Source organism: Cyprinodon tularosa, unplaced genomic scaffold (assembly GCF_016077235.1).
Source record: "Cyprinodon tularosa strain WSP-4 unplaced genomic scaffold, ASM1607723v1 ctg336, whole genome shotgun sequence".
In the NCBI taxonomy this organism is placed as follows: Eukaryota; Metazoa; Chordata; class Actinopteri; order Cyprinodontiformes; family Cyprinodontidae; genus Cyprinodon; species Cyprinodon tularosa.
The window spans coordinates 642103-664632 of record NW_024039048.1 but is presented as its reverse complement, the minus strand read 5'-3'; the positions used below and the strand labels follow the sequence as shown (position 1 = coordinate 664632).

The 22530-nt window shown below is 37.2% G+C and overlaps 1 protein-coding gene across 2 annotated transcripts in view; it reads right to left on the bottom strand.

Moving 5' to 3' along the window:
- The window catches only part of dcn (decorin), a 30695-nt gene extending 9127 nt beyond the window's left edge, over positions 1 to 21568 (bottom strand). Inside the window, exons 1-3 of one of the 2 annotated variants that reach the window (XM_038294191.1) lie at positions 21203 to 21568; positions 10116 to 10342; positions 3472 to 3584 (exon numbers count right to left, since the gene is read on the bottom strand). In XM_038294191.1, the coding sequence (XP_038150119.1) occupies positions 3472 to 3584; positions 10116 to 10323 (321 nt within the window). In that variant the 5' untranslated portion in view covers positions 10324 to 10342; positions 21203 to 21568. Of the gene's footprint in view, positions 1 to 3471; positions 3585 to 10115; positions 10343 to 21202 lie in introns of those variants that run through there. The other variant, XM_038294192.1, reaches the window with a different exon arrangement.
- Between the last annotated feature and the right edge of the window lie 962 nt (positions 21569 to 22530).

Sequence of the window (22530 nt, the reverse complement as noted above, 5' to 3'; positions counted from 1 at the left end):
AATTAAAAAAGTGAACTGAAACTGAATCTCCATTCATTGTTCTTGTTTTAGTGCAAGGTAATGCTATATCAGCAGCAGCAAAGCCAGCCACTACAGGAAGTTAGAAAGGACTTTAAAATTGCCACATAACTTGGCTATAGAGGTTTCCATATTTTCTGCTATTCATTTTTGTTTAATATAAAGGCAAATGTTTACATAGGCATCTATTACAGTGAGTGTGATCAGTGGTCTTACGAATATGAGCCACTAAAGCTGGAGTTATGAAGAACATTTCAATTTTCAATTTTGTATTTATCAACAATCATATTCTAAAATTCTTCACTGACGATAATTAAGTATGGTAATTAGCCCTGATCCAGTTTAAATGAGACAAAGCATAGCCAGCCAAAACCATGATGACTTACTCTGAGTTTGTGCATGGCAGACATTTAGTTTTGTTATTTCTTCAAACAGTTCTTATGAGATCAAATTATGTTTGCAGATAAAAAGTATGCAGTGTTCTGTAATCTTTGACTGCAGAGAATACTCTAGATTGTAGTATAAGCAGAATTTAAGTTAATGAATTATTTAATAGTTTCAAGGGAAAAAAGGTATAACCTTTGTTTATCACACTGTGTATGCCAAATGTATTTCTTATTTTTTACAGGTTGCAATTCATCATTTAAGAACGGCTTGGATAAAAACTGAATTGAAATGTTGCTCAAAATGTAAAGGAGTAATATAAAATAAATTCCCCTAAATTTTCAAATCAGAACAACTCGTATATATAAATAGTCCCCCCCCCCCCCCCACTCCTTCATCAGCTTCAGGGAGCGTTCTGCAGTTTGCCAAGTCAAGTGAGATGAGGCCCGTTACATGTAGATTTAGGTGTAGGCAATTCAGTCACAGTGAGTGTTTATGCAAATACTTTTGAAGGATGTCAATGCTTCCTGGTTGTGTTGGGACTATGGCTGTATCTGAATGTCTGTCCTAACCCCTCAGTCACTAAAAAGAGCGGAGGCTATATAGTGGAGTTTATAGTTTACGCAGTTAACAGATTATTCCGACAGATGATCACTAATTTTCGTAGCCGTAGGCCACAGCGGGCCACTATGACAACAAAATCCAATTATGCTTTATGGGATATATACACTATATTGCCAAAAGTATTTGCTCACCCATCCAAATTATTGGAATCAGGTGTTCCAATCACTTCCATGGCCACAGGTGTATAAATTCAAGCACCTAGGCATGCAGACTGTTTTTACAAACATTTGTGAAAGAATGGGTCGCTCTCAGGAGCTCAGTGAATTCCAGCGTGGAACTGTGATAGGATGCCACCTGTGCAACAAATCCAGTCGTGAAATTTCCTCGCTCCTAAATATTCCACAGTCAACTGTCAGCTGTATTATAAGAAAATGGAAGTGTTTGGGAACGACAGCAACTCAGCCACGAAGAGGTAGGCCACGTAAACTGACGGAGCGGGGTCAGCGGATGCTGACGCGCATAGTGCGAAGAGGTCGCCAACTTTCTGCAGAGTCAATCACTACAGACCTCCAAACTTCATGTGGCCTTCAGATTAGCTCAAGAACAGTGCGCAGAGAGCTTCATGGAATGGGTTTCCATGGTCGAGCAGCTGCATCCAAGCCATACATCACCAAGTGCAATGCAAAGCGTCGGATGCGGTGGTGTAAAGCACGCCGCCACTGGACTCTAGAGCAGTGGAGACGCATTCTCTGGAGTGACGAATCGCGCTTCTCCATCTGGCAATCTGATGGACGGGTCTGGGTTTGGCGGTTGCCAGGAGAACGGTACTTGTCTGACTGCATTGTGCCAAGTGTAAAGTTTGGTGGAGGGGGGATTATGGTGTGAGGTTGTTTTTCAGGAGCTGGGCTTGGCCCCTTAGTTCCAGTGAAAGGAACTCTGAATGCTTCAGCATACCAAGACATTTTGGACAATTCCATGCTCCCAACTTTGTGGGAACAGTTTGGAGCTGGCCCCTTCCTCTTCCAACATGACTGTGCACCAGTGCACAAAGCAAGGTCCATAAAGACATGGATGACAGAGTCTGGTGTGGATGAACTTGACTGGCCTGCACAGAGTCCTGACCTCAACCCGATAGAACACCTTTGGGATGAATTAGAGCGGAGACTGAGAGCCAGGCCTTCTCGTCCAACATCAGTGTGCGACCTCACAAATGCGCTTCTGGAAGAATGGTCAAAAATTCCCATAAACACACTCCTAAACCTTGTGGACAGCCTTCCCAGAAGAGTTGAAGCTGTTCTAGCTGCAAAGGGTGGACCGACGTCATATTGAACCCTATGGATTAGGAACGGGATGTCACTTAAGCTCATATGTGAGTCAAGGCAGGTGAGCAAATACTTTTGGCAATATAGTGTATCTGCTCGTCTAGTAACCATGGATGATCACTACTTTTCAAGGTGCATTGTGGGAAATTTTGAGTCCACTACTTTTTCATCTACTAGACATTCAGACACTTATCTAAAATGGCATAGACACTATATACAGCCCAATATAGTGATTAGGGCAGACTTTCGGACATAGCCTATTTCTTGCTAGCTTTCATGTTTGCAGGCTATTGCACTTTTGCTGGTTCGAAATCCGAAATGCTGTGCTTTGCTTTGCCATTCTTGGAATTGTTTTTCTTATGACTGACTTGGGACCACACTTCATCAAAGAAGTTTCACACTGTACCTCAAGGTTTGAATTGGGGAAAATTTGACTGAGACATTAGCCCCATTTACACTATGCTCTGAAAACCAATCAGTGCCAAGCTTGGATCAGTTAACCGTGCCGAGCTCAGTTCCTTACGACCATTTACACACCACGCTAGCACCATTCCTCACCTCCTAGCGATGATCTACGGTATTACTGCTCTCTAGAGGTAAACAAGCAAATCAAAATGGTGGTGGATAGTCAAGTTTGCAGATAGTCAGGCGAAGATGGCAGCCTTAGGTGAATTTACTTGACAGAGTCGGCTTTTGAGAAGTGGATGAAACAAACGATAGTCTAATCAGGGCCTACAGACGCAGGTATAATCAACAGATGTTGAGATTAATCACACTGCTAAGCAGAATCATCACTGGAAATCATGTGGCATGGCCCTACTGATAAAATAGTACCATGTTGGCATGATTTAGTTGTGTCTTGCATGGTCCTGTTCAGTTTTGCGTGCCATTTCCACCTAGTTACTTTGGTTACTGTGCTCAAACTGGTTTCAAAAGGATAGTGTAAATGGGGTTATTGTCAATGGAGAGAACTGATTGCTTACAGGGAATGTTCTTCTTGCTGGATAACAAATGAGAATGATTTGGATTAAATTTAAAGTACATTTCTTTGTTATTGCTCCTTTAAATTAACACTCCAATTTGCACAACAATAGTTATGTTAGAACTTGTACTGTGCAACACAATGAATCAACACAAACTATTTAGAAATGAGACCTTATAAATGCATGTGAATGTCAATTACGTGTAATCCTTTAAGGTGCTTGAAGTCATTCTCCTTGATCTCAGTGATCTTGTTGTTCTGCAGGTCCACCAAGGAGGCATCTTCTGGAATGTCTGCAGGTACTTCCCTCAGACCTGATGGAGAATTTCAAAAGAGAAACGGATAAAGAAGATGTCTTGTGTAGGGTTTTGAATAACTTTGACCTCAAAGGAATTTATTATCTATTTATGTGTATATAAATCAGTTTAAACACACAAATTGTCTTTTTTTAAACCATTTTTATTGGTTAGTGTGTTTGTGCATTCACAAGCACATGAGAATCTATCTTGCCTCGCTCCCGATTCAACTGTTTGAGAACCAGCCAAGCCTTTCACCTATAGAAGGATTAAGTTTTAAGAAATGGAATAGCTGTGAGGAAAGCAAAGACCACGCAAAAATAACATTTTATATTTGAAAGAACTACATGCAAGTGCAAATTGTGGTTTCTCATGACGCCTGTAGCTTAAGACATTTGCTTCCATAATTTTCTTTTCATCTGCCAAATCAGCTTGGAAAGTTGAATGTTGCTCAATGTCCCTTCTCATCCTGAACTGATTTGAAGAGAGCAGACCAGACTGATAATGTGAAGAGATAAACTCAGAGGGCTAAACATTATCAATTTGATTTGCCAGGCAACATAACATAACATAAGGGTAGAAAAGTAGAAGGATTTTTTAGGAATTTCTTCAAATCGTTCAGCTTGCATGTTAAACTGGTTCTACTGTATTTTGTGTCAGTTACCAATTCAAAGATTAAGCTTGGAGTTCCTCAAGGCTCCATTCTTGTGTTGCTTTTATTCACTATGCTGAAAGGAGCATTTAGATACTAAATGAATGTAAAATGTATAAAAGTTAAAACCATACAGAGTGTGCTAGAAACCCATGAACTCATAAAAAAGGAGTGCGTTTTTTATTTCTAGAGGATTACATTATTGTAATGGTGTCTTTAAATGTGCCTAGAAAACCATCCAAAATGAACAAAATTTAATACCAACATCGGAAAAGTAGCTCATTATAAAATACTTTAAATTACATATTGGCTGTCTGCAATGGAAGAGATTTAAAGTAGGGCTGGGCTATATGTCGAATATACTCAATGTATCTCAAGTTTTCCTCTGTGCAATGGCTGTGCAATTACTTTATTGTACACATTTTTATAGCAGGTTTGATTTATTCACTCATTGAATTTAATTTACTGTGAGTTTAGTTTCTGCCACATGCTATAAATGCATCACACGCTCCTCCTCCAAACCAGAAAGTGGACCCAGGACCCAGGTGAGCTGGTTCCGAAGAGAAAACAGCCCTGGATCAATAATATGGCAGTGGTTTGGATTTCACAAGAAGGATGTCGAACAAAATGGGGTAATTTGCAAAACTGCCGAAAAACTATTGCCCCAAAAAGCAGCAGTACCATAAATTTATTCCACCACCTAAAATCATCCAGTGCAAAATGAAGAGTGTTGTAAAAGTGCACAAAAGAGCTCCTTTTTATTTCAGGTTTATTTTGTGTCAGATTTTTCCTTGGTGTTCCTTTTGGCCACTAAAAGCTCTAATGTTGCAATATTGCAATTTGTGAAAAACTTCTATGTGTAGCTGATGGTTAAAAAGTGGTTAAAGTAAAACATTTCAAATTAATTTTGAATTGGGAATACATTTAAAAAAAAAACTGACATGTTGATTGGACATATACCAATGCAACTTTAGGCACGAAGTGACCAATAAATGTGTTTTTCAATGTTATTTGATCATATCACGATATATATCGTGTATCATGATATAGCTCAAAGATATCGCCCACCCCTAATTTCAAGGTCTTGATATGGCTATAAATCGCTAAACGTTCATGGGATTAATGACATAATAACGTTTTCATCTAGACCACTTGGGTTTAAAGGACTGGAGGAATCAGTTTTGTTTCAAAGCTTTCAATCAGATTTGGTACCAACTCCCCCAAAAACTGAGGTGTTTTCTAATGATTTTTTCTTTATCTTTTAAATAACCCTGTGTGTGAGTAGTTCTATTCAAACATGTACCTTGACTTGACTCTTAAGCTTTCTCAATTTCAGCTTATTCTCTCATGAATATTTACCTCAGAGAAAGAAATACTGGGGGTGTTTCTTTTAGTCTGTTAAGTTTTCATAACAGTGGCTTTCCAGAGTGACTAAATAACTATTTTTTTTGTGCTTGGAGGCACATATGGTGGAAATTGACCATAAAACAAATTTCCTTCAGAGTAAATAAGGACCTGCATATCTGTAAAGAAAAGTCACACAAAACTGTTATACTTGGCATTCAGTGACAGAAAATCACATCTGTTTTTAAAGTCTTAAAATCTGGTGGAAGGAACTGTTTTTGAAACCTTGACCAAGACAGGAGATGTGTCTCAGTGCGTTCAAAACATATTTTTAAAGTGGGGAGTTTATTTTTCCAGAGAAGTGTCATATAATAAACTGTTTAACAATGAACAACTCACTTTGTATCTCTGGTCTACCTTACTTTGGCTTAAAAAACGTGTGATGACTACAGACAGACATTGCTTCCAAATAGTTTCCCCCCCCCCCGTCAGCTTTCTCAGTTTGACAGCGAATGATCCAGAACCCATCACAGCTGTTTGTGGTCAGTGCTGTCATCACAGTACTGTTTCATATTTTACCTCTGTGCTCGCAAGCCTTTGTTCTTCCAGAAAAACACACTTCAGCATTCTTCATACATTCACATCACTATGAAAATACACTATAGTACTCCCTGTGCTATTTTCTTTGTTCATTATTTTAGAAATATAATTTTTTTCCCATTTGATTTTTTTTCTTTGTGATTAGGCTAAACACGTTGATCACCATTAAAGTTTCTGAAAGAATGTTTGGATTTTTAATGCATGCATCAATTTCTTGAAATTTATTTACAGATTCATAGTGATCAAACAGTGACACTATTAATTTTGAATGTTTTCTTGTCTACCTCTAATATATTGTAGCAAAACATCTTGTCCCGGTTTTTAGCGATAGTTGAAAAGAGCACTGATATGTATCCATCAATAAGTCAAGAGCCAGGAAGTCATTTCTAAGGCTTTTGTTCTTCAGCAAATTACAGTGAGAGTCATTATTAACAAACTGAGAAAAATAGAAAAATAATAAACTGCCCAATAAGTGCAAAACCTACAAAAATTACTGCAAGAGCATATTAATGAATCATCTAAGGTCACAAGAAATCTAGAATCTTAAGCACAGTAGAGTGTTCCACAATAATAAAGAGATTGATCAAAATGACATCCACTGGATGGGTTTAAACACCTTCCAACCAAAACAAGTAAATAAAGAAAATATTATGTGGTTTATTATGTGGTGAGAAACACCAAGTTAATTCTGCTCTAATCCAAAGACTAGGGAACAACGTCTAGCTGTCAGTTTTTATACATTAAACACCAGCGCTCTTGGAGTTTTACCATGGTCCATTGAGCTAAAGAACAGCAGCACATCTATGCCTGCATGGCTAAAATGCAAAGTGAAGATCTTTGAAGCAGTCTAATCTGTCTGTTCTTAATAGATTGATTGATTGAGACTGAATTAAAGAAACGCTGTATAGAGGTATAGGTTTTAGGTTTTTGAGGCAAGTATTTCTCTCACTTGGCCAAGTCAGATGGGATAGTTTATTTTCTTTGAAAAAGGAAATCATAATTTTCACTTTGTTTCTGCTTGGATTAGATTTTTATGATGTAAAAAATGTGTTTGGGGATCTCTTTTTTTAGGGGTTATTGGATGTTTTGGCTAAATATTAAACTAACCTAAAAGATTCAAAGATATATACAACTTAGAATTTTTTTACTAAGACTAGGTGATTCAGTGTCTGAACATTTGCAATTTTTGTTTGAATATTTCTCTTAGACTTAATCACACTACCCACATGACCTTAACCTTTAGTATTAAAATGATGAGCAGAGCGAAGTCGTCTATATGGCCTGAGCTGGTGTGAGTTTGTGCAGTGATTTTTATTCCTTCATGTTTCAGTCTGGAAATGTGTTTGTGTTGATGCCAAGAGAAGCAGATGGGGGTTCAGGGACAGCAATGCTTGTGTAGTTATGTACAATCCAGGCAATTAAAGTGATGTCTTTGGGGGATCAAGCCAAATATATGTGACCGTTATTGACATAAGCTGTCTTTAGCTCGAAGATTTGACATGTATGCTCTTATGAATGTAAATTTAGTTATCTTATTATTTTCATTCTGTTTGATCCCGTGAATCCAAAACATCTCCTGTCTGTATCCTTCTGTTTTATTTCATCCTCACAGAAACGCCTCTGGGCTCACCTCCCTTCTTTTTTATCTGCTCTCTTGAAGAATGCCCCTCCCTTTTCAAACAACGTAAGAGCCAAAAAAGATATCTAATCTTACTGCTTGGCTTATCCTTTTTATGTTACAAGCAAGAAGAGACTGCAGTTTCTCAGACAGTATTTGCAGATATTACTCAAACTGTTGTATATTCTATACATCAGATTAAACTAACATAGCAGATGAGTTTCAAACACTAAAGACACAATTTGAAAAAAGTGTTTATGTTGAAGTTTAAAAAAGTGCACAAAGTAATTGTAAAGTAAGCTTTACACTGAGAAACTCATCTTTAAGGGGTTGTTCAGGACTTTCCAAACTGGAGAGAAGCTTTAATCTTCCCCAGAAAACAAATTTCCCAGAAAGAGCAGATCATGCATTTGTTACAGGAAGTGAAGCAAGACTCTGAGCATCTGTAAGTGATTAACATATCAACACATGGCCTCATGTCCTCTAGAGAGGTTTGCAGTAATGTGTAATACAATACGCCCCTTAAATGACCGAGCAAGGTTTGGGTGGGTGGGTGGGTTTGTGACTTATATGGCTTTTAAAACATGAATTTAACTCAGTCACATTTCAGTAAAACAACTGCAGCTGTCTGTCTGACCCCAGGACCTGGTTCATTAAGATTGAAATCCAAGACGGTTGGAGAAAATTAAAATGAGAACTCTTAAAAAATCTTCACAGATTTAAAGAATAAAATGCAGACTTTTTCCAAGATGTCTTTATATCCTGAAGTTTTTCACCCTGGAATTAAAAGCAGCTTCCCCATCAATATGTCGGTTGATAGCTGATAAATGTCTTCACTCTGGATGATTGTAGGAGTGTGTGTGGCAAATTCTGATTTCATTGGATTACATGAATTAACCCTCGCTGTTTTGACAGTACAGTGGTGGCACATAATAGTCTGAAATTACAAGTTTGCACGGTAAACCTATCCCATTTGAAAGTCATTACACAACTTTGTTGTGGACATAATAAACATATTTCCTCCCAAACAACAGAGGTAGGTTTTTTTTTTTATGTCTGTGGTTTTTGATTTTAGTTAGAATCGAAAGAAAAAAGACATCCGTAGGGGTTCGCGTTTCTTAAAACTATAGTGGAGGATTTTCACGAATTTTTGAAAAAAACCTTCGCTTTCCACTTTAAAAAAAAATGCACATGCACAACCCTGTACCCGCTCCTGAGGGGAATGCCTATTAAATACGTGTGAGAGCATGCATGAGCCCATTTCTGCTCATGCATGTTCTATTTAAAAGTTGCTGTTTGCATCGCTTATACAAGCTTTCTTTCCAAGAGAAGGTTTGAAGTTTTCAGTTTAGAGTTCAGTTCAACTTAACCTCTTTACTTAAGTAAAAGTGAAAAAGTATGTGCTCCAAAAACTACTTAAAGTAAAAAAGTATTAAGTAAGCTTAAAAAAAAAACAGTCAAATGCCACTATATGAATTGAAAGCTAAATTTTTCGACTATTCTGAAAAATACTTTTAGATAGGGCCAAGGATGAGGGAGGTCTTGTTGGTCTCCGTCTCCATCTCCCGATACGCTCTCGCCTGTGTCCGACCTTTCAGACATTTCAACATCTTTTTCTGAATCCGACATTGTAGCATGGCATGGATAATTCACTTTTACAGTTTGAAGAACACCTGCTTGCTTCTGATGATTTCCTTTAGATAGCCAATGAGTGTTTGCGTTTTATGACTCATCCAATTAAACTAGTTTTCACTAGATGTGGATGGAGCCAATGATCTGCATTGGATGGCGTGAAATATATATTTATCAACATTAAGCCGAAGCCAAGAGTAACGAGTAACATTTGTTTTAAAGATGTAAGGAATATAAAGTGTAACGAGTAGAAGTCAGAAGTAGGATTAAAAATAACTACTGGAGTAAAGTATAGATACCTGAAAAGTGTACTTAAGTACTGTAACAAAGTATTTGTACTTTGTACTGACACCTCTGCAATTTGATGATATTATTGATCCAGAAATGGTCATGCAATTTGAACAATTTACATATCTGAGAATTACACTGTAATATTTAGACGTGGCTTTTATTACATTTTATTACTTACTTTGAGCTTAAAACACTGTAAAAGTTTACTCTTTAAGATTTTGTTTTTGTTAAGGTTAATTTCCTGGTAACCAGGTGAAGGATTGCAACATTTTCTTCACCTCAGATATTATGATGCCGCATAATATGCCACAGTGCAGGCTGGATTGACTGTGAGAGGTGTAATTTTGTGTGAACATCATGCAAAACTGTTTCTGTTTTATGCAAGCCATCATTTGGAGGTGTGCTGTTTTACCAAGGTCAGAGCACTGGACCACACGTAGATGACACTGGCATCTGAATGGGCACTTTGGTCCTACAGGATCGCTACGGGGGGTTTCCCCAACTGGTATCACGCCTGATCCAGCATCATCCTCCATCATGAAGTCTAGGAATCCGGTTTGATGGAAGGGCAGAGCCCAGCAAGCAGTGATCAGGAGCAAAAAGAGACAGGCGGTCCTCATGGTGCTGCTTACAGAGAGCCTATAACAACACAAGAAAAATGATTAGTTACAAAACAAATCTGCTATTTGAATAAATGTTTCGTTTTATATTTTTTGCTGCAGTGATATTCAGAAAATTAAAATTTCAGAAGATTAATGTTGAGGGTTTTAGAATTAAAGTTTTGTCAAATGTTGGTTTGTTTTTGGTAAAAGGTGAAAGGTCATTCTCAGTTTGATTTGCCTTATTACTCTACATAATAACTAACCTGATTGTATTATACATGCAAGTCAGAAACAGGAGGCATTTGTTAGTTTTGATTGTGCAACTAGTAGCATTAACACTCTTTGTACTGCGTTTCCCCCGTCCTATGGATTATAAAATCCCTGCTTTACTAAACCTTCAAAATAAAGCAGCACAATTGAATTTTAGGTGCCAAGTCTATTTTCACTGATATAATGATTTACCATTCATCACAAAAAATAAATGCCTCAGTTTCCCCATTATAGAAATATTGCATTTATTAACCTGCTCAGTGTCTTTTGACAGGATAGTTTTTTATTCAGATTGAGGCAGTTTTTCTTCTTATGTAGATAAAATTGGGTGTTTTCCTCCTCGTATTTTTCTAACAATACTTCTTCCTCCTCTGAATAATAGTTTTTTTGCTGGTCATTTGAAATAATATTTTTCTAGAACCTATTTAAACATTCTTTCCCTGCTACAGCAGAGAGGATTTGATGTATCATCTGCAGCATCTTTAAAGAATAGCAGTACTGTTATATTTTAATCATGTGAACCTGTACTTTCCTGCTCTTTTGGCTCTTTGTAGGATGGGAAACTACACATCCTGAGATTCCTTACGCTTCTGCATTTGTTAGAGAAACATTGGTGTAGGATGCAGGAGTTTGTCTTACAAATGAAGGTCCACCAGTAAATGGCTTTGGCATCCCCTGACTTGAAAACTTACTACATAGGTAGAAGCCATGTGCCACCTATAGATACCATTTATCTACTTATAGTGCCATCTGCTTGGCTTTTATACTGTATTGTACAGTATAAAAGCCAGGTAATTGTACAGGCAATGTATTCTGCTGGCGAAGATCGTATGTCTTGTAATTTATTTTTTGGCTTTTCATAAATCTGTACAGAATTGAAACATTTTCACATAATAGTAGTGCATTGGTGACTGTCTGTTAAAAAATATGTGAGTATAAATGTAACATCTTCACTTTTTTGTCATGTTGCAGTAAATCGTGAAAAATATAATCAAATTTTGAGTTGTAAAAATAAGATTTAGGTAGTTTTTTTCTGCCTTTAAGCTCTGTTTTAGGTCATTATGACCCGAATACAAAAGAAAAAGAATGCACAAAAGGATTTTCAACTTTAACTACAGAACGCTGAGCTAAAATGCCGGTCTAATTTGTTATTGGGTCTTGTTCATGTGAAATGACATGGACAATGTGTCCTTTTGGCTGCTCTCATATTCAAGAACCATCACAGCAAGTCCTTACAACTTGCTCACATGGAGGGCAGAGTTTTTACACCATATGCCATTCCAGACACAATGAGGGTTTAAACCCAGGTGCCCCTTAAACCTTAAACCACTTCAGCATTAGGGACTGCAACTAAAATGACAGTGTACGTGTCAGTATGCATTTATTTAACAACATACTGTAGAAAAATATGGTTTAGAGATAGCTAGACTTAAGTATTCTCATTCAAGGTTTAATATAGTCAGAGAAAATAAACTAGATCACTTTTTTATTTTTTTTTCTAAAGGTATCTTTCCTAAAAAACACCATAAAGACAACAAAAAACAAAACACACAAAAAGCCTATATTGCCTCCATTGTATAGGAAGCAAATTGTCAGTGTGGCATTGGCCAGCATAAAACTTTCATGGAATGAAACACTTAAATGGTTTTGTGCTGGAAAAGCCTTTTTTTCTTTCTTTTTTTAATTTTTAACAAAAATAAGTTTCATATTTTAAAGCAGGCATCCCCAAAGTCGGTCCTGCAGATTTTAGAGGTGTCCCTGCTCCAGCACCGCTGATTTACATTGATAGTTGATTAATAGGCTTTTGTTGAACTGCAATCATCAGAATCAGCTGTGCTAAAGCAGAGAAACCTCTAAAACCTGCAGGACAGCGGCCCTCGTGGACAGACTTTGGGGATGCCTGCTTTAAAGGTAAAGTGGATGATCTTCAGGCTTTGAGTTCTTGGGGATCATATTATCTATTGGTTATCCCAGACACCAACCTAACGCCGTTATGTGCTCGCATTCCTTGCGAGTTTAACGTGTGCTGCGCATGCAAACGTCTATTATTTATGCATGCAGTTAGCCCCGGCTTGAGCCAGTCATTGAAGCTCCACCGCTCTCACTGTTTACTTTTAAAATGTACTTCTCTTTGATTGCAGTTGGTTCATTAGTTTGGATGTATGCTTGGTTAGCTAGCCTGTATTCAGCTTCTTCACACTTATGCTGCTCATAAACAACAGTTAAAAGTAGGGTTGTTTCTTTAGTTCCCCCAACATAGCAACTGTGTTTTTAATGGCAGGAAATATCTCAAACTTAGTTTTTCTTTTAACCAGCTGACCGGCAGTGCCACCCAGCTGGTGGGGTATGGTGGCAAAAGATCATTACATTTAATGCAGAAACAGTATGATGGGAATTTTTAGATGATTTAAAATCATAGCTGTTTAAAACAAATTGTATAAATTCATGTCTTATCAACCATTGCTTATTCTCTCAAGATTCAACAAGTACACCTTATATGGGTCTCATATTGTAAAACATTTTCGTTGTAATTTATACAACAGACTTATTAACAGCTCCTCAAAACAATAAGTTATCTTAATAGCTTCCTTACACCAGATGTTTGAAGGATTTAATAAATTGTAAAAACACCTAAAAGCAGCAAAAACTCAAAGACCTAGCTGTAAAGGAAAGAGTTATTTCCAAGATGTACTAGAAAGACTGAATATACTGTTTTTGTAAAGGAAGATCATCATTAAGTCATTAATTCATTTTGATGTTGGTACTTTCTAATGCTTTGCATGTTTTACTGACATCACCAAAGCATTGATGCTCAAAGGATAAACCCCATGGACACTTGTTTATTCCACTAAACTATAAATCTATCCGATTTCTAGACTAAGCATCCTTCTGACTCTACCAATAACAGTTAAACATTTACTGAACTTAACTGACTCATTAAAAAAACCCAAATATATAATTTATGTGATTTGTTTTTTTTTTTACTAAACATCTTTGTACAGTAAGGCCCAACACTGATAACAGAACTAACTGCTGCTGCAACATCTGCATTAACTTTTACAGGGATACACAGGGGATGTATTGCAGGAAATTGCATGGCTGCAACTGTATACCACTCTTCCACGTTTTCTCATCCAGTAATAAATCAAAGATTGTTTCTCTGCCAAGCATTTTATATTAGTAGTGTGTGTCAAATGCATCAGCGAACATCAATTTACTGTGGAAGTAGAAGGCAATGGTAAATTCATACTTTCTTGTCTATTTCTAAACTCCACCACAACTAAGATGACACATGCAAACGTTGTATTAAAGTCATACACACGGCAGACACACAATGTCTCAACTTTTTTCAGCAGCTACACACACCCACGTAGAGTAGATCCTATTTCTTTCACACAGTACAAAAAACAAAAAAAAAAGGAATAAAGAAAATGCTAGTTAGAAGCTGAAAGCACTTGCATGCAAAGCGGTGCCACAATAATTGAAGGGCGGATTTGAGCCACTGCTGCAGTGGACCTTGACCCAGACATGATCGGGAAGAGGAAACCTGCCCAAGACCAGCATTTGGTCATGGCCTAAAAGAAACTCTCAGTCAATTCAAATGATCTGTGAGAATAATGTTCCTTTGAGCTTTTCTGTCTTGCGAGTGCATGCTATTTTGTTAAAATACTTAATATATCTAATGTTCTTTGAGAGATTTTTAAGCTTTAAAATATCATGTGTTTGCTTTGTGTCAATATTAAAGGTTTTTGTGTTGATGACCTAAGCATATAATATGAGGTTTCTGTTCATGTTTGATAAACTAATCAGCATCAGCAATTTCATTATAGAGTTCTTCTTCTTCGACTTATCATCAGCTCTTATTTGCAGAATTGTTTGAATGTAGTTATATCGTTTGGTTTTTCAAACTGAAATATGACAGCCACTCTATTAGATTTAAGTTTAGACTTTGACTAGGTCACTCCAAAACCTAAACTCTGTTTGAATTGTCATAGTTAGTGTGTCAGGTGATCCTGAGGTATCTCTATAGTTATGCTGTTATAGATTTATACTGCTGGAGAACATAGGGACTACTTTTAATCATTCTGCTTTATTCTATCTCTATTCTCCCAACTAGGTTTTTCTTGCTTAAGCTCAATAGCACTGGGTCTTTAGCGTTATAAGGGGTTTAACTACAGCTGTGGACCAATTATACATTGAAATCACCCACACTTCTCCTGTTTGTCCTAAATAATTTTCTTCTGTTTCTCCTTAGTTGTACTACTACTATGGAAACCTCAAAATTGAGATTAACTTTATAACCCCTCCCTATGGAGATGGTTACTTTTAAGCTCCTAGTAACGTTTATTTAATGCCTTTCTTTCTTTATACATGAGTTTAAAAAACTGTGAGATGGAAAACACTGACAGTCGTTAATGCAGGTTAGGGTTACGTCAGGTCATGCATTGGAATCAGAGCTGAGAAAGGCTCTACTCCAACAGTAATTATAGTTTCTCTTCACAAAAGCCAGTACTTTATCAAACTGTATAGCTTCAGTTTGTGGAAGTTTGGAGTCACTTCCATTTCAGTGTCTTTGTCTCCTGTTTTGGGTGTATGCATGTGAAAAAAGAGGTTAAAGCTGTTAAAAACGACTTTCATTCGCATGAATCTGGAATTATGTGTCATGCTTTAATTGAGGAGAAAGTTTTCCAAGCAATTGGAAACATGGCATACTCCCGTTCCAAAGCAAGGACTTTTTTACAGTCGTAACAGGCCGACTTGGCGATGTTCAATTCTCATATCTAAGAAAATCCGATAGTTCAGTCCAACCAAAACTTTGTCAAGAGACTTGGCAGAAGTGCTCTGCTTTCTATCTTTAAATGTTTATAGCATCGCAGGGTCAAATGGAGCGTGTAGCTTACTGTATATTTCATCTTTGGGATGCCTAATTGGGAGCAGACACAATTGCTACACATAACTATGTCTCTTTGCTATCAAAATCAAGCTTGCCAAAGCAACTACATCAGCTCTGTCATTGAGCTTTAAAAATTGTAAAACATTAACATCTGGCTACCTCTGCAAAGACAGGCATTCTTCTTCAGTTCTGCTTGATAGAAATGCCAGCACTCTCAAAATAACAGCAATTTGATTGCTGGAATAATGAACCATAGATCCTCGCTTTGACCTTGGGCCACAAGTATATAAACAGATATACACAAAAAAAATGTTTATTGGTGCTCTGTTACAAATATTTTTCCACGTCTCTTGCCATCATTCTGTCAAATGCTTTCAACAAAAATTTTTTACAAACAGACAAGAAATGCACCGTTAGTCTTAATGGTTCCAGCTTTCTTGCAAAAACAAAAATCTGAAGTCTGAGGAATCTTGTTGGAACTCATTATATAATAACATAATGATTGTGACAAACAATAACAGCATTATAGAAAATTACTGTTGAAAATTACTGGGATTATTTTTTGGAACAAAATGTAAAAACCATATCACAATATGCAAGCCTAGCTTAAGAAGATTTGATTGCTAGGATTATTGGTATGAGTATGATTGTCAAAACTTTCCTGTTTTCCAGGAAGACAAAGAAGAGCCAAAATGGAAAGCTTTGGATAAGTGTTCAGACCCTCAAACATGGTCTTAAGATACAATCAGCTGAAATGAGTTGTTGGACAAGTATACTCAGCCTTAGCAATAGGGTGAGTTGGTAAGTTATTCAGAGGGAAGACTCTAGATGATGCCTAACTTTGGGAGTTTTCAAGCACGTTCCTCTGGAAGATCAGGATAGTCCCAACTTAAGGACTATGTATCCCTTGTAGCCCGAGAATTCCCTGAATTAACCCAGAATGAATTGGAAAGGGTTCATTCAAAGGAGACAGATAGGCATATTCACTCCAGAGAATAAATGGCTTGATGGATAAATGTGAAAGTATGTGATCGAGTAATTTGGAAACCAAAACTTAATTTCTAGAAAATAATTGCAAAAATTGCAATTTGTTCAATAAATTGCAACAGAGATTAGAATACCAAACATAGCAAAAATCCATTGCATTTAGAGCTTTCCCAGGAGGATTAAGCTGGAATGAATGTATGAAGACAATACAAGAGACAACCTGCTGTGCCCCCAGACGGGAGTTTCCTCATTACCAGTCAACTCACACATGTCCACTAAACTTGGAAAAGGACCAAGAAAACTTCTTTCCTCCCTGTTTTATGCTTCCTGGCAAAGGTTGTACTTGTGTACTGTGCTCAGTGCAAGGTTAGAGCAACATAGTGTATAGTGGTTCTTAAAGGTTTTAGACCAAGTACCACCTCGGAAAGCTTATAGCCGTCTAAGAGCTTCTATTTCTGACTGATATCAAACATCCTGTTGTACAATATAATCTTTTTCAGGATAAAATGCTGTTGATTTGATTTGAAACAGTTTCTATCTCGCCTTCAAAGGGGCAAAGCATCCAAATGGGAACGTATAAATACAATAGCAAAACTCTTACAAGGTTCTTATACTGTGTATTATTATGATCACAATTAATGAAAGTCAGGTCTTTGCTTCATTTTAGACTAACTTGTTGCATGTAGCTTGTCTGGCTTGTCCTTCAGCATGCTTGGTTACAAGAATTTAGTTGACAAATCTTGAGAACCATTATTTTTTCCATTGTAAGGGCTACTTTGCATGGTGGTAAAATAGGAATGTATCAAAGAAAACTGATATCTTACTAGATTTAGTATTTTTGGGCTTAAAATGTATCCTCTATGCATAGGAAATCCAAATACCTGTTGTAAGTGTACTATGGGATATTATGTTTTTGTATCCCTACAACTGCAACTACCAGCTACTTTAAGTAAAAGATTGCATATTTTTTATGTAAATCTGGAAAAATACATTAGTGCATCAAATTTTTATTTAATGAACCTAGGTTTTTGCTAACCCACCATGTTTTGGTTAAAATATATCGGCTAAAAAAAAAAGAAATTGTTGTTTTCTGAAGTCAAATCAGAGTTCTATGTTTGTTAAGCAGGATAAATTCAAACAGCTGAAAACAGTATAGTGCACTTCAGCTAACTTTTCCGTTAGTCAGCAGAAGTAAAATGTGAGTTTTGAAGACTGTAGCGGTATTTGTCATCAATGTTTTGAGGAAAATTGGTATCCTTGGCTTTTAGAATATTCAATGTAAACACATTAGATCAGGCATCCTCAAAGTCGGTCCTCGAGGGCCGCTGTCCTGCAGGTTTTAGAGGTTTCTCTGCTTTAGCACAGCTGATTCTGATGATTGCAGTTCAGCAAAAGCCAGTTAATCAACTATCAATGTAAATCAGCTGTGCTGGAGCAGGGAAACCTCTAAAACCTGCAGGACAGTGGCCCTTGAGGACTGACTTTGGGGATGCCTGCATTAGATGCTTTTTCAATGTTGGTAAATTGATCTTGCCCATATAAAGATTGTTCCTGCAAATATTAATTTTGTGGCGAAATGTCTGCTACTCTCAAGAAAAGCAAATGCTGTAGAGTCAAAGTAAGTAAATCTGTTGATGCTTAATATAATGTGTTATTTTATTGCGTTCTTAAGCGTCTGACCTATTTAAGCTGGTCGTTGAATGAAGGAGCTACAGTGTAAAAGTATCATGTTGAGTTATATTTCACACATTTCACACAATGTAACCAGATATAAAATGTGTTTTTCTCTTTCTACCTGTCTGATTTGGTCTAATGTTACATTTTCCTATTGCTAGCTGAGTTGGGTCATAAAATGAATGGGGGCTCCTCCGGGATTTGAAACCTGAGAGGCTCACACCAAAAGCAATAGTCATTACCCTTGACAAAAAATAAAAAAAAATGGCACTAATTGCTGCTTTCTGTAAAAGGATTTGTATAGTTAGAGTTGTACTTTTATTTACAGGCGATATTACAGTTTGATCAGTTTGATGAACACTAAAGACAAAACAAGGCAGAAGATGACAAATAGTCGAAAACAACTTGAATACAACATTTTTAAGCATGAGATCAAAAACCATGCTGAAGTTACAAACAAAATGCTACTGTTTTTCTCTCAGCTGCGATGCATCATTTATTTTATGACTTCCCAGAAAAAAGGGGTGGAGGGGTACATTTCCTGTGTTGGGAGCCACCTTGTCTGGGTTCCCTTCTTCTCCTCCTTTTTCCTGTATCTCTCATCTCTCCCTTCACAATCTCCTAGGTCAGGCCACAGCATTACTAATGATTTCCAGATAGAAAGCCTGCAGAGTTTTCATGATGGGAAGAAGTAATTATCCTTTCTTTACTTGATTCTTTTTCTCCTTTGCTGCAGAAGCCTTTCCTTGAAATGTTCAGGCTTGCAAGATCATTCGGATCCCTGACTTTGTGAACTCAAAAATCAAGCAAAAACATTCAAAACATAAACTACCAACTTCAACTTTGTGCACTACCTCCCCTTTTCCTTCTAACTCCCTAAAGGCCTGCATTTGAATCTGCAGAGTGTCTGTCAGCAATTAATCATTGTGAAGTATTTACTGGGCCACAGGACATTTAAAACATGTGAGGCCCTTTTAGTCTGTCAGCAAATGACCGTGAGTTCCCCTCCCACGTGGTTCCCTAAACATATCATTTCGACTGTCTTCTGAGGAGTCAGAGGTCTTCACTGCTGAAATGTTTCTGCTAGGCGAAGGATTGTGTATCTAGTTGAGGCTAAATGCAGAAATATAAAATCAATCAAGTTGGTTTAAGTAAAACCCAACAGTATAGAAAGACTCAAATTCAAATAAAGTACTATTTGGTTTAATCATTTCCACAAAAATATTTTTTATGTTTAATATATAATGACAGTTGGTGCAAAGTTATCCATCTAAAAAGCATGGCCAATGGCTTCAAGTCCTAACTTGATACAATCCCAACTCTTGCTGTAGTCCCTCATCCTGAACCAGCAATTTTGCTAATTGCTAATTGTTCTTATTAAAGCATGTGGAGATGACCAGCAAGTTATTCCAACTCTGGAAGTTTAATAGTGATGAGTGAATCAGCCTGATCTTCAAGAGCTGCTTTCATTTATAGAGACCTACAAGCACTCAGCCAATGAACCCCACTGGACCACCAAGATCAGTGTGATCCCTTCCCAGAGCCAACAGCTATAACTGAAAGATCATTATGGGACTTCTAAGACAAGCCTGAGAGATAGCCAGTGGCTAAACCACATTTCAACTGTTTTGTGTGAAAAACCGTCAGCCTGCCATCATACCTCAATCTCATTATCAGTCTGCACTGCACAGACGTGGAACAACCTTCCCTCCCTTTTCTTCTCCTCCCCTTTCTTCTCTGTGCCCTTTTTTTCTTAATTTTTTTTTTTAAGTTTTCTGACCCTCAAAACTTTGGCCATGCAGAAGGGTAAAGCTTGCATTGCTGCATTAGCAAAGTAAGGCAGGGAAATTAGTTTCTCTGCAGCTCATTTGATGGGAAAAGTTCTTTTTGCTCTTTTTGACCTGGAAAAATTAAGTCCAGATGGAAAAAAAAACAGCTTGTGTGTACAAGTATTGGGGCCTTGCCTTTTCTAACTTTTCAATTTGCTCATTTTTATTGCTTTGAGTTTTTTTTCTCTAGTACATTATTTCTGTCTTTTCTTTTAGCTTTTATTTAAATGAGTGCTATTTTGATGCCATGTTGCCTTTCTAAGTTTTAATCTATTCACTCCAGCTGAAACACGTTGCATTTGTTTCCCCTTGTTGGCAAAAAATATCTAATGAGTTAGCAGAGAGTTGTGCAGAGGCTTGCCGGGAAGCCTTCAGACGTCTCTTTGATAGAGGAAGCTGTACATTATAGGATTAATGGCGCTGTGCGTTGCCAGGTAAAAAAAAAAAAAAACTTTCTTCATTTCCTCTTCAAAGTCACCTACTTTTAAGTTGCCCCCTCTGGCCATTTACAAATATGTTTCTGCTGAAAAGAAACGGGCTGTAATATCAAATTAGCAGCTGAAATGATAAGTTTGGAGAGTAAATGCAAGAAATTTTCATTTTAAAGCTTTGGACAGCTGCATAATCAGGTTTAAAATACACAGAATCCTCTTAGCTATATTTTTTTTGTCCCTGTATTTGTCTTTATGATTCATTAATTTAAAAAAAATTATCCAATATTGTGATTCCAGTGCTTACTTGAAATCAACCACGTGTAATGCCAACACACTCAAAAGAAATCACTCACTCTGTAAACCCCAAAGCCTCATATGAGTCTATAATGTGTATACTTTAAAAACAATCGAGAGGCCAGGGGAATTCAGTTCTGCCAGAGAAGTTGGGTACCAGTCTGATCAGCCCTACCACACCCCCTTCCTACAGCAACTGCTCTTTTCTTCACTGGTTTAGTCCTGTATGCAGATTGAACTGATTAAGGAGTCTCCTCACATATGAGGAGTGCTGTGAGAACAGGACTTGGCAATATAACTGGAATATAACAACACAAGAGTAGATGAAGAAACAATGTAATGCTTGTAAATGATTAAGAAACATGCATACACTGTAAATCACCTTAGTTTTAAGACATTTTAAGATGCTGCAATTATCTAAAGAGAGCAATCTATTGAGTTGAAAAAAATCTTTTTAGCATTATTATTATTATCCATGAATTTCCTTTTTCCCAGCCATAGAGGAGTAAACCTACCTGTTCTCAGTGGAAGCCACGCAAGTGGAGTTGAAGCCGGTGAGATGAGCTTGACTTCCAAAATGAGACTACGATGTGGCTGACGGGGCCTGTGGGGGTTGTTTGAATCGGAGAGCATGCAGCCAAAATCAAGCAGGTGTGCTCTCTCTCACAACAGGGGGAGGAGAGAAAAACGGCGAGGAGGGAGAAGAGAGCGAACGGGACAGGAGGGAGAGGAGAGAGACAGAGGGAGGGTGGGGTCCGATCAACAGTTCCTCTCAGGACCGAGACAATTGGTGGAGAACTTCCCCTCCGTTCCCGCTGCTTGGAGCCAAAAACAGCTGGAAGGACAGAAGAGAAGGGAAAAATAGAAGGGCTGTGGGAGAGGAAAGGAGACGGGGAGAGTGAGGGAAGGAAGGAAGGCAGAAGTGGAAGAAAAAGTGGCAGAGAGCTGAAGTTTAGGGTTTTAAGCGGCCACCTTTGAGTGACAACTGGTAATGATAGGTCTTGAGGAGCTTTGCAGGCAGCAGTGCACACAAACTCTCCTTCTTTCTCTGTCATGGCATCTTATTCATTTGCATTCATCCTTGATATGAATGACATCAAAGTAAAACTGAAACACACATAAAAAAGAAACATTTAACTAAAAACTGAAATGAATTACTGCTTTAAACACATCACCCACTGTATCACTCTGCATCTCTTCATCAATTTAGTTTAGGCTTCTCCAGGGAATCTGATAGAGTCTAATTGAAATTTATGGCCTAAACAAAGTACAATGAATGATGGAATTGAGGAAGAAATTTCATATTCACACTTCTTCTCAGGTTATATTTCAGCTATATATTCTTATAAGATCAGTAAGTATTAAATCATTAATGAATGCTGACTACTTTTATTTCTCCAATTGTTCATTAACAGAAATGTGTGTAAACATATATTTTTTCCATTTTTTTAAACAAAAGTCTTAAAGAATTTGGTCTCTTTCATGCATTACTACCTAAAAGCTACTAGATGATCTGTTTACTTGTGAAATGTAACTGTAAATAAAAAAGGCTAAATGTATTTGTTAACAAATGTTTTTAATGATAATATCTATGACCCCCTTTATAAAAAAGCATTACCTAACGGACCTTTTACCCAAAATAAATAAATGTGATCAAATAAAGATCAAAAGGTTTGTATTAAAAGCAGATTCTGCTACTACAATGGGAGATTAATTATTGCAATACATAATTTGTATGGCCACGGTTGTCGAAAACTTTCACTGTAAAACTTATCTGCAACCATAATTCCACCAAAAGTCTGACACTTTCTTACATTTTTAGAATAAGTACTATATAAACATG